The 13,010-nt window shown below is 41.1% G+C and overlaps 1 protein-coding gene across 6 annotated transcripts in view; it reads right to left on the bottom strand.

Moving 5' to 3' along the window:
- Nucleotides 1-1,168: 1,168 nt before the first annotated feature.
- The window catches only part of kat7b (K(lysine) acetyltransferase 7b), a 44,401-nt gene continuing 32,559 nt past the window's right edge, over nt 1,169-13,010 (bottom strand). For all 6 annotated transcript variants that reach the window (XM_039739227.1, XM_039739229.1, XM_039739231.1 and 3 more), the window contains 2 exons: nt 5,260-5,366; nt 1,169-2,934 (listed from right to left, as the gene is read on the bottom strand). In XM_039739227.1, the coding sequence (XP_039595161.1) occupies nt 2,833-2,934; nt 5,260-5,366 (209 nt within the window). In that variant the 3' untranslated portion in view covers nt 1,169-2,832. The remainder of the gene's footprint in view (nt 2,935-5,259; nt 5,367-13,010) is intronic.

Here is a 13,010-nt window from a genome sequence, read left to right as displayed (position 1 = left end):
GGAGAACATTCTGGAAAGTGACCCAAGTAAGAGTAAACATTTGCTTGTCAGAAAAAGCAGAAATTAGTGCTGTAGTCAACTGTTTCCAAGTTGCAGCAAAGGCTCCGAATAGTTGAGGCAACGCGATATTTCAGTTCAATATTATTATCAAGTCTCAGACAAAAAGATATGTGCTGCCATGCTATACAATGAAATTTAGTCCTTTGCCTCTTTTGATGGCTTGAATTTATTTGCTTTTCTTTGTATTTTATCAGTGGGAAAGCCATAGGAACACAAGGGAGGAAGTTTCTGATTAGAATTTGGACAGGGATACAACAGGAGCGCGTCTTTTGCAAATTCACCAATGTTTGAGTAACAGGAAGAGTGTATGCCACACCTTGGGGAAGAAAGAATACACAAGTGTGAAAAAGATGGCAAACAGACTGGCATCCCAACCAGGATGTCAAGGCAATGGAAAGACTGGGGGAGATGATAATAGGCATATAGGCAATTATTTTCTCCTCCAATTTACTAGATGGCAGCATCCCTGGGTTAGGAATCTCATTCCCACATGGACACCCGAAGGGCATGCTGGGACCTGTAGTCCCACAGGGCAGCCTTTTTGGGTTTCAAGGGGGCCACCAGGGGGAATCAGCCAGGATTCACAATCCCTACTTTCAAGGATTTAACATTTGACCCAGAAGTGTTTCCAGCAGATTATACCCTACAACCAGAAGTAAGAGACAGATAAAAGACATACATATATATATATACCATAATTAAATTCTATATATATTCATTTGTACTGCATTTCTTTTGTCAAGTATGTCCTACATTTCTTAAAAAAAAAAAAAAGAACACATTACCAATGAGCAAGTACCCCCCCACTATACTCAATCACTGACACATTTCCATCATCTTTGCTCGCCCTGTAAAGGTTCTGATTTGTAACAAGTCCAGTTCTAAAATTATACACAAAATCCTAGTTTACCTTAGTTGCTCCCCCACCCCCCAAAAAAAAAAAAAAAAACACCTCTTTGTTTTTCATTGAAACAGCAAACATTACAGTTTTACAGCCAGTATTAACCATTACAGGGAATCCCATTACGGAAACATGGATTATGCAGTGGGCACATGTGAAATAAGGAAGTAAAAAAATGCTTGAGGCGTGTGTGCCAAATTTTGGTTCTTTTTTTTTATTATTCATGAGAAAGCAGGTACAGGAGTCAAAGACAACAGTTTACAATGGTACCATGAACTTTCTCAATCGAGTGCGACAAGGCTTCAGTCCCATTCCCAACCCCCCTGCCGCCATCTGTCCACCCCACCAGGTACAAAAAAATAAGGTGCATTTAAACACATCAGCCAAGCTGGAACAATCAATTAACAGGGAAATGACTTGAGACACGGATTAAGCCACGTGACAGGCACAACTTTAAGAGCTTACAGGAAAACAGGCTGGGCAAAATAAGCATTTCAACTCTCAAACAAAATTCAGTTTATAAAAAAAGAAAAAAGAGCACAAAGGCAGGCTGCTGGCTATTTTTGGTGTAATTGTCACCAATGTCAATTGTGTGGAGGGGGAAAAAAAAAAGCAATGTACGTTCAACAACGCATACCCACTGGGATGAGTGGGGCGATTTGCACTTTGAAAAGCCCAGTGAAGGCCTGTGTGTCCTGTAATGTACACTTGGGTTTTGGCACTTGATAACCTTGACAAGTGTGCCACAGAGCAAATGCTGTCTACTACCAAGATATTGCCCACTAAAATGTTTTAAAGTTCTTTGTAATAATCAGACAACGTTAACCAATAGGATTTAAGTATTTCCTACTGATTAGGTTGCATGGCCACAAGTCAGCTGAAACTTTGACATCCCTCATGTTTACAAGTGTATCCATTTTTAATCATAGACTAACTATAAATTTTGTACATTATCCAGTTAGAACGCCAATATGACAATGCTTTATGATATTGTAGGAAAATATTTTAAAAGTTCAAGGAGGGGTTAAAAAAAAAAAAAACAACTACAGAAAAAGTGCTTGACTGAATTGGAAAGTCACTGCCAGACAAACCTTTCATTATACTTTCCTTCACAAAGGCCATTTTCTGTAAAATATTCTGCTACAGATACTAAATGAAAAGGCAAGGTCAACCTGCCACTTATACTGAACCAACATGTGGGATAACAGGTAAAGTCCAGCTTGATTAATTGAACTGGTGATCGTGTTGTTTGGGACCCAATAAAAGAGTGGGGAGATGCACTGAAAACAAGAATATTACAGTTAAGTGGAATACAGCCAGCGAATACTCTGTGAAAGTCATTTATACCCTCTTTCTGTACCAGAGCAACAGACAGGGTGGATGTGGGGCATACAGTATTTGACCACCTAACTGTTGGAACACAGACGTCAAGTCCAGCCTTCAAACTGTCAGCATTCTCTTGGCTCAGAGTCTGTCGACATTCACAGATGTGCACAGGTGGAGCAGTCGAAAACCAGCACAAGTACTTAGGAACTGAATATGCACGCCAGCCTCCCAATATGGAGGGTGAATCAAAGCCCAGACTCGTGTTTGGAAATTTCCAGTTCATGAAACTCTACTGTGAGGCAAGAAGCAATACTAGCAGGAGACAGTTCATACGGCAACAACTACTGGCCACTTGATGTTAGAACTGAATGAAGAAACAAAGAATATGTATTAAAAATAAAAAATAAACGTTCCAACTTGCCACAGTACTCCACCCTCTGAATCAGATTTAAGGCCAGCAGCATTGGTCACCACAATGACTTGACACATTTTGCTAGTGAGGAGATTTCATGAGAAATGATTGCTGACGACTTTGTGAAGATGGTCTATGTGCCTTTGGGTGGGGTCCATTTCAAGGAGCTTGGATCGATTGCTTTATTGGTGCTCCCTCTTTTTGCCTCTTTGGCCAGCCATTCATCTATTAAATCCTGGATTAAGAAAGGGAGAGAAAAAAACAAAGCTTAAAACTGAGTTAAAGCGACCTGCTTCTCCTGAGGGACATCTCTCCGAAATGTACTCCTTAAAGAGGAACATTGTTTAACCCTGCACAAAGTCAGATTTTTCAAGAGCTGAGAGTTTCTCCTGTGGTTCTACTATGATTAAAAACACAATTGGTCATATCCACAAAAACACTAACAATAAAAATTGAAGAAAAAACTAATTATTAGTGGTCTCCTAAAATCAACAATGGCAATGATGCCCTATTTTTTCCAAAAGGAATATTTTGCAACTTAACACTGCTCAGACGTGTAGCAATTATTCATGTTAGAACTGCGAGCACAAATTGCACTTTGGTTAGGGAAAGGGTTAGATGGGAATCTATCGGCACTGACTTTACAGACTTTACACTAGCAAAATGCGGCTATAACATCCACAGTTTTGGTTTTGACCAATTATGTTCCTTTAGTGATACCACCATTTCAATGGAATGAGATGGGTCCTACCCCAGACTGTACAGGTATGGTGAAGTGTGTGCCACAAGGAGGCTAGACTATGGCGTGCATGAGCAGTTATTGTAAATGAACAGTTCCTGCACTTGGCATTCACAAAAAAAGTGGGGATAAAAATGACACCAACAAAAACTCAGTAGTCTCTCAATGCAAAGCCATCTCAGTTCGTTAAAAGTCACCTTTTGGTTTTGAAAGCAAACAACTAACAGGACTCACATATACCGTAAAGCACAAAGGTATGCTTATTTTTAATTATTTTCTGCATATAGCAAAAGTAGTAAGTAGAATGTTTGAAGTACAAATATGTCCCCACAAAAGGTAGTTTATCTTGTGGCTTCAAATTAAACTACCATACAGCTAAATACTTTATGCAGTTGTTTATGTTCCTTATCTTGAAACCTTTTTAATGTTTAATTTGTTTCCCTTGAAGAACAGACCTCAAATTATACATTTTCCCTAAGTTTGAACAAATGTTGGGTATTAAAACATGTATACTGGTTGGCAAACACACACACATTTAAACATGTGTATACACTTAAAATGCACATCAATCAGCCATAACATTAAAGATGAATATACCATAAGTAAGATTCATTTGTTAGTTAATGTTAAACTGATAAATATTTTCCTAGTTATGTTAAAACATTTTTCTATATATTAGTGCATAGTCAATAGAAGGTTCTATTATACCTCAAGTCAGGTTGGAGAGCCTGCACTGCTACAGTGCATTGCCTCACTCACCATACAATGAAACAGCTCTTAGATTCTGGTTGGCAACCCCCCCCAGGCAGACATGCGGTCCAGTCCCGCCCTCCAGAAATGATCCTCTACAATATATGCGGCAGCCAGGTGTTACACGGGCATCCCCTTGGCCTGGTCAAGCCACTCGGGTCGGTCCTGCGAGCTGGATCACCCACGGAGGAATCACACTTCATGAAGGTAGTGCTGTAACTGACGCTTCCTCACAAAGCAGGTAATGTGCCTCATTCGGGACTCTGTGAGCAACACAAAGTCAAACCAGCAGTTCCCAAGGATTCCATGAAGAGACGCAGCACCAAAGGAGTCCAGTCTTTGTCTCAGATCACTGGATAACATCCATGTCTCACAACCATATAGCAAGACAGGAATATTATATCTCCTATAAGCTAAATTGTAAATTGAATATTCTAATTTTTTTTAGTCATTCTGACTAGAGACTAGTTCAGGCTATGATCTGCCTTGCAGTTTGTAAAGCATGAAGGTAAAACAGTTTCAAACCATAAAGAATGTAATGAATGTATTGAAGTGAAGCCTATGTAAGTTTGTCACAGAAAAGTAACACAACTTTTAAGTACAGAAAGCAACTAAAGTTTAATATGAAAAACCAAAGATTGCAATTAAACAGAAAAGAAACATCCTTCCCCATTTGCCTTTATTTCTGTGTGTGCAATCATTTTGTTTTGAATTTGTATGATTTTGTACTTTAAATTTCACTAAACGTTTTTAAAATGAACTTCATTGGACTGTGGAATTTTTTAGTTATGCATTTAACTTAGCAGCTGCGCTATTTTGGGAACCTAGAAAAGACGCAGCTACAACATCCATACAGAATGCACTGTAAACCAAGGGGTGCCATTCTTCGCATTCTTCTGGACGCAAGGCTGTGTTAGACAATAAAAATGTGTTAACACAGTTCAATATTGTTTTGTTCATACTCAAAAGTAATGATGTGAGATATGTGCTGGCATGATCAGGGAACTCTTTGATCTCATCATATATCCTACAACAAGTAGGTAACAAATATTCCAAGTATTAAAAACTTACCTGTCGTTTTAAAACCAGGTGCTTTCCTTTCCAATATTTCAACATCTGAAGTGACTGCAGCGTGCTGACAATGTCCACAGGATTTACAGCTGTCTCCTGGCTAATCTCTACACAAGAGGAACACAAACATTTTAATTTCTCATTCTGAAAATGTGTCTTTTTTATGTCATAAAATATCATTGCACTTCACTCACACATTTAAAACAGGTATCTCCAGAACCTACATCATCCAAGTTTATCATCACAGTTCACTTAAGTAATCTGATTGGTATTCTACATCCTGTGCTCCTGACTTGATAACTATAACTTTCTATATTTTGGTAGAACATACTGTAAGCTTTTAAAGGTCACTCCCTTCCTTTTACTCAGTTACGTTTCGGTCTCAGATGAAGTCTTATAAAAATTAGGAGGGGTGTGGCCTAGCAAATATACACCTTATGCATAACTTTCTGACTTTTTCAGGAAATGCCTCTATATCTAGATCGATCCTGGGGACCCACTGCGGCTGCAGGTTTTAGTTCCAAGCAAATTCACAATCGGTGATAACAATCAATAACAACTGATCACATATAATTAGCTGGTCTTTTTTTTACTCTTTTCATTATTCTGCATTCAGAAAAACACAACAGTACGGTTTTTACATTTATAAGATATTTAGAAATATTTCTATTTTTTCTAAAACTACAAATGCTTAACTCTGTTTTGTTGTTTTCCTATTATTTTCCCCTTTTCCTGTGTAGTTTGCTCCCTTCATTTAACCGTAATAGTGATAATTAACAACCAGCACAGCAGACAGCCGGGATGATGACAGCAGCAACGACTTCAGTGTCAGACCTGCTAATTAGTATTTAATCAATTAAATAACCAGAACACCTCGAAAAACAGAATGAAAATTAGGTTGAAAATACTGTTAATGACTAAGAAAAAAAAACTATATATTCCCCATATAACTGCTTATTACATATTAATAAAAATCTACCAAACTTAGTTTGTAATTTCTACATTGACTCCAAAACACAGAAACTGAGAAAGAATGACTCACTTAATTAGGCTAACAGTCCAATGTAAAACAGAAATTGGTTGGAACAAAAACCTGCAGCCACAGTGGGTCCCCCAGGATCGAGTTTGAGGGCCCCTGGTCTATATCATTGGGTTAGAATTTGAAAATATGTGAGACAACACAATGGTAAAGATACAGTATAGCCAGTACAGGAGTACAACTTCCATCCATCCATCCTCTTCAGCTTATCCGAGGTCGGGTCGCGGAGGCAGCAGCTTGAGCAGAGAGGCCCAGACTTCCCTCTCCCCGGCCACATCATCTAGCTCTTCCGGGGGAATCCCGAGGCGTTCCCAGGCCAGCCGGGAGACATAGTCCCTCCAGCATGTCCTGGGTCTTCCCAAGGAGGCGTCCAGGAGGCATCCTGATCAGATGCCTGAGCCACCTCATCTGACTCCTCTCGATGCGGAGGAGGCAATGGCTCTACTCTGAGCCCCTCCTGGATGACTGAGCTTCTCACCCTATCTTTAAGATAAAAGCCCAGACACCCTGAGGAGGAAACTCATTTCAGCCGCTTGTATTCGCGATCTCGTTCTTTCGGTCACTACCCATAGCTCATGACCATAGGTGAGGGTAGGAACGTAGATCAACTGGTAAACTGAGAGCTTTGCCTTACAGCTCAGCTCTTTTTTCACCACGACAGACCGATGCAGAGCCCGCATCACTGCAGATGCTGCACCGATCCGCCTGTCGATCTCACGCTCCATTCTTCCCTCTCAAGACCCAGAGATATTTGAACTCCTCTACTTGGGGCAGGATCTCTCCCCCAACCCTGAGCGGGCACTCCACCCTTTTCCGGCTGAGGACCATGGTCTCAGATTTGGAGGTGCTGATTCTCATCCCAGCCGCTTCATACTCAGCTGCGAACCGATTCAGAGAGAGCTGAAGATCACGGCCTGATGAAGCAAACAGGATAACATCATCTGCAAAAAGGAGTGACCCAATTCTGAGTCCATCAAACAGGACCCCCTCAACACCCTGGCTGCGCCTAGAATTTCTGTCCATAAAAGTTATGAACAGAATCGGTGACAAAGAGCAGCCCAGGCAGATTGCAACTCTCACTGGAAACGGGTTCGACTTACTGCCGGGAATGCGGACCAAGCTCTGACACCGGCTGTAAAGGGACTGAACAGCTCTTATCAGGGGGTCCGGTACCCCAAACTCCCGGAGCACCCCCACAGGATTCCCCTGAGGGACACGGTCAAACGCCTTTTCCAAGTCCACAAAACACATGTAAACTGGTTGGGCAAACTCCCATGCACCCTCCAGGACTCTGCTAAGGGTGTACAGCTGGTCCACTGTTCTGCGACCAGGACGAAAACCACACTGTTCCTCCTGAAACGGAGGTTTGACTATCCGACGGACCCTCCTCTCCAGAACCCCCGAATAGACTTTTCCAGGGAGGCTGAGGAGTGTGATCCCTCTGTAGTTGGAACACAAACTCCGGTCCCCCTTCTTAAAGAGGGGGACCACCACCCCGGACTGCCAATCCAGAGGCACTGTCCCTGATGTCCATGCAATGTTGCAGAGACGTGTCAACCAAGACAGTCCTACAACATCCAGAGTCTTGAGGAACTCCGAGCGCATCTCATCCACCCCCGGGGTCCTGCCACCAAGGAGTTTTTTGACCTCAGTCCCAGAGATGGGGAGCCCACCTCCCCAGGCTCTGCTTCCTCATTGGAAGGCATGTTAGTGGGATTGAGGAGGTCTTTGAAGTACTACCCCCACCGACCCAAAACGTCCCAAGTTGAGGTCAGCAGCGCAACATCCCCACCATATACAATGTTGACACTACACTGCTTCCCCCTCCTGAGACACCGGACGGTGGACCAGAATCTCCTCGAAGCCGTCAGAAAGTCGTTCTCCATGGCCTCCCCAAACTCCTCCCATGCCCGAGTTTTTGCCTCAGCAACCACCGAAGCCGCATTCCACTTGGCCTGCCGGTACCTATTAGCTGCCTCCAGAGTCCCACAGGACAAAAGGGTCCATTAGGACTCCTTCTTCAGCTTGACGGCAACTTCACTTGTTTATTAAGACTGGATGGATTTATGGCTCCAAATCCACACCACCTGCAAAAGTGGGAGAAAATGCTTGACTCTCTCTAGAACCAAATTAATGGTATGGATAAGAGTGTGCATGTGGCAATTTTATGGATATTCACAAAACTGTTCTGCACCATGTGTGTGTGATCATGTGTACCCTTCCAGTATAAAAAGTAAATTTTGCAGCCACAATTAAATATGGGTTTAAACCCAGTTTTGTTTGCAAGTGAGAACTTGCTCTGAAAATGTCTTGTAACGTAAATGCACAATTCTTTATTTATTTTACAGAAAAATATTTATTAATGAAATGACAGTTAAGTAATATTGCTGGATGTTAAACTGTTTGTGTTTTAAACTAAAATAAACCACAGCTATAAACAGTATGATGACCTTGTGCCTAAAATCCCAAAAGTTTTTGATGACATTGGGTCACAGAGTTCGAAAAGGCACAATGATGACACAAAAACATTTAACAATTGATCCCTCAGCAGAGATGTGTTATCTGTGGAAAGGGATATCAAAAGAGTGTCACCTCTTCCTGCCAGCAGCTATACTCTCTGACATTGCACTCAGCAAACACTGGTTTCTACCCTTCAGCAAAACATACAGCTGTCGATTGAGCTGCATACCCTGTGATGAGTTTGCTGCCGATTACAGCAACACCTGTGCACCAAGCACAAAATGAATGAAAATGGTGAGAAAGTCCATAGTGTGCTTTACTATTCCTCAATATTCTTGATGGATCCTATACATTCAACTGCATCAAGTCTACCTCACTTTGTTCATAAGTAAAAAATGGAAGATGATGGAAGAAAATTGAGATTTAGCTGAAATAAAAACTTGGGGTTTTTTAGTGCTTGTTCATATTTTCTGAATTGCCATAATCTGAGACCAACCTATATTACATACATGAAAACATATTGGCTATGACCTACCTACACTGAAACAGTAACCCTTCCCACTAATAATCACATGGCTTTCAAATGACATAGGATAACAAAATAATTCAGAAACAACAAAATAGCTGCACAAACCTCAGGATTCAAACACAGGACTTGGGAACAGTGCTGCAGTGGCATCAACCAAGCAGCCAGATTTTTCTTGTATTAAAATATTTTTCTACGAGGGGGAGTCAAGCTAATGTTAGAAAATGAGATTCTTTAGAAAATGGAAAAAGCTTATTTAACAAAACTGATAATGTCATTCCTCAATGTTGTCTCCATCCTTCTCAATGCACTTGTGCCACCTGCCTGGAAGTACCTGGATTCCAGCAGAATAAAAGATTTTGTCTTGTCCTCACAACCACTCATACATCGCTTTCTTCACGTCATCATCTGTCTTGAATTGACAACCACCCAGATGTTATTTTAGTGGTCCAAAATGGTGGTAATCGGGCGGCACGGTGGCGCAGTGGTAGCTTCCCCGGTCCTCCCTGCGTGGAGTTTGCATGTTCTCCCGTGTCTGCGTGGGTTTCCTCCGGCGCTCGGTTTCCTCCCACAATCCAAAGACATGCAGGTTAGGTGGATTGGCGATTCTAAATTGGCCCTAGTGTGTGCTTGGTGTGTGGGTGTGTTTGTGTGTGTCCTGTGGTGGGTTGGCACCCTGCCCTGGATTGGTTCCTGCCTTGGTTCCTGTGTTGGCTGGGATTGGCTCCAGCAGACCCCGTGACTCTGTATTCGGATTCAGCGGGTTAGAAAATGGATGGATGGGTGAAAATGGTGGAAATCACATGGTGCCAAATCTGGCGAATAAGGAGAATGTGGCAATACCTCAAACTTCAGTTTCTCCAGACAAGCCTTGTTGTTCTTAGCAGTGTGTCATTGTCTTGCAGCAAAACAACTCCTTGAGACAGCAGTCCCCGCCACTTGGATCAAATAGCAGGTTTCACATTGATCTCCAGCAAGTCACAGTAACTTGCACCAGTGACTGCAGTACTCCTTGGCATTAGTGTTCGACAATAACTCGGGTGCACGAGTGGTGGCGAGGACAAGACAAAAACCTTTTATTTTTTACTCTGCAGGAATCCAGGCACTTCCAGGCATTGAGAAGGGTGGGGACTACACTGACAAATGACAGCATCAGTTTTAATCAGGTTTACTCCATCTTCTAACTTTAGCTCGACTCCACCTTGTACATATCTTTTTTGCACCTGGATTAAAACACGGGCATTATACCCAAGGCAGTTTTCCAGAAAAGGGTTGTCCTCTGCTGGCAGCATCAACTTCATTACTGGAGAGGGTGATGGTTCGAGGAACCTCATCAGAACTGGCTGATGTTAAGAGTGGTGTTCCACAGGGGTCAGTGCTAGGGCCGCTATTTTTAATATATATAAATGATTTAGATAGGAATAAAAGTAACAAGCTGGTTAAGTTTGCAGATGTTACCAAGATCGATGGATTAGCAGATAATTTGGAATCTGTTATATCATTACAGAAGGACTTGGATAGCATACAGGCTTGGGCAGATTTGTGGCAGATGAAATTTAATGTCAGTAAATGTAAAGTATTACACATAGGAAGTAAAAATATTAGGTTTGAATACACAATGGGCGGTCGGAAAATAGAGAGTACACCTTATGAGAAAGATTTAGGAGTCATAGTGGACTCTAAGCTATCAACTTCCCAACAGTGTTCAGAAGCCATTAAGAAGACTAACAGAATGTTAGGTTATATAGCACAATCTGTGAAGTACAAGTCACAGGAGGTTATGCTCAACCTTTATAACACACTGGTGAGGCCTCATCTTTAGTCCTGTGTGCAGTTCTGGTCTCCAGGCTACAAAAAGGACATAGCAGAGCTAGAAAAGGTCCAGAGAAGAGCGACTAGGTTGATTACAGGGCTACAGGGGTTGAATTATGAGGAAAGATTAAAAGAGCTGAGCCTTTACAGTTTAAGCAAAAGAAGATTAAGAGGTGATATGATTGAAGTGTTTAAAATTATGAAGGGAATTAGTCCAGTGGATCGAGACTTGTATTTTAAAAGGAGTTCATCAAGAACACGGGGACACAGTTGGAAACTTGTTAAGGGTAAATTTTACACAAACATTAGGAAGTTTTTCTTTACACAAAGAACGATAGACACTTGGAATAAGCTACCAAGTAGTGTGGTAGACAGTAAGACAGAGACTTTCAAAACTCGACTTGATGTTTTCTTGGAGGAAACAAGTGGATAGGACTGGCAAGCTTTGTTGGGCTGAATGTCCTGTTCTCGTCAAGAGTGTTCTAATGTTCTAATTTCTTAAAGTTAACACCATTGGCAAGATACTGGATGTATACATGTATTTAAATTGGTTAAAGATCCAATGAAGCTTTGCAACCACAATCTGATCGACATAATAGTTTATGTTTGAAGAATTTATGGTACAAGACCTGCTCTCTTTTTCACAAACTACTGTTATAACCTTTAACAAAGCAAATGGTACTGGACTGGGAAAAACTCAGACAGGAAGTGCAAACATAAGACTTTTACTAAAAAGGGGTGCAGACTGCACTGACTGGGTTTTCATATTTGTGTTTTGGAGGATACATCTCTCATCGCTGTAAATCAATCAAAAATACTCAAGACTGCAAACTTGCACCTTAATCTAATACAAATGGAGAGAATTCATTGACAAATTCTGCACTTTTCAATTCAATTCATTCACTTCTCAAATCATTACTAAATTACTGAATTCCTGCCCAGTGACTCTTTAAGTGCATGTGTGTGTGTGTGTTTCTATTTACTTAGTAGCTATGATGCCAGAGTGCATAAATTAAAAATGAATTTTTTTTTTTCCAGGATTATGAAACAAGTGACAGATTAAAAACACGGAAAACATGACAGTAATTGCAAATACTGTGGCAAAGATGAAAATCAAGTAGACACTGGGAAGAGGGACGTCTGTTGCTCATTTCAGCCAATTAAAAAAGCTTTAATCAATGGCTGCTTTTGTTTGCCTTGAAGACAGATTTCCTGCTGCGTTTGTTTGCCAACAAGAAGTGTATAATCCTGACAAAATATGAGCAGCAAATCAGGAAGAAGAGGGTGTATGGAAAGAACTTTCAAGATGGAGTTAAGGGTAATTAGTAAAAAAAGAAAAAGGATTGGAGTACTTGGCACCACACAGAATAAAAAGAACTGAGATGTGCTTAGAAATAAATGCAGACTAGACACTATCTCTGTGCCTCTTGTAAACAAGATGAATGTAAATATGTTAAATATACATTTTAACAACAGCTGCATTTATTATTATTCCATGAAAGAGGAGGGGGGGGGAAAGGGAAAAAGGCGGGAGGCAAAACTAATATAAAAAAGACAAATGCAAAAAGCACACAAAAGAGTGGCTAATTAAATAAATATTAATAACAAAATACAAAATCTGCTTCTGTTTATATAGTGCTTTACAGCAGAAATATCAGGCATCACACCAGCCGCTTTGGTCCAGGGTGATGCAAACCCTGTGGTCTGTTAGTGGGTCCTAATCCCCCAGTGCAGGGATGCGGACAATGTACTATAGAAATTGGCACCATCTCTCCAATGAGATGTAAAATTACAGCCCTCACTTTCTGCGATCAGAAAATATCCCTCTGCATATTTCGAAAAAGAGCTGGGTGTTTCCTGATTAATTCCTGTGCATTCTGACCCACTTAATCATCCCCTCTCCATTATTGGCTA

The sequence above is a fragment of the Polypterus senegalus genome, chromosome 17, assembly GCF_016835505.1.
Source record: "Polypterus senegalus isolate Bchr_013 chromosome 17, ASM1683550v1, whole genome shotgun sequence".
NCBI classification, from domain to species: Eukaryota; Metazoa; Chordata; class Cladistia; order Polypteriformes; family Polypteridae; genus Polypterus; species Polypterus senegalus.
This window is presented reverse-complemented; position numbering and strand designations above follow the sequence as displayed.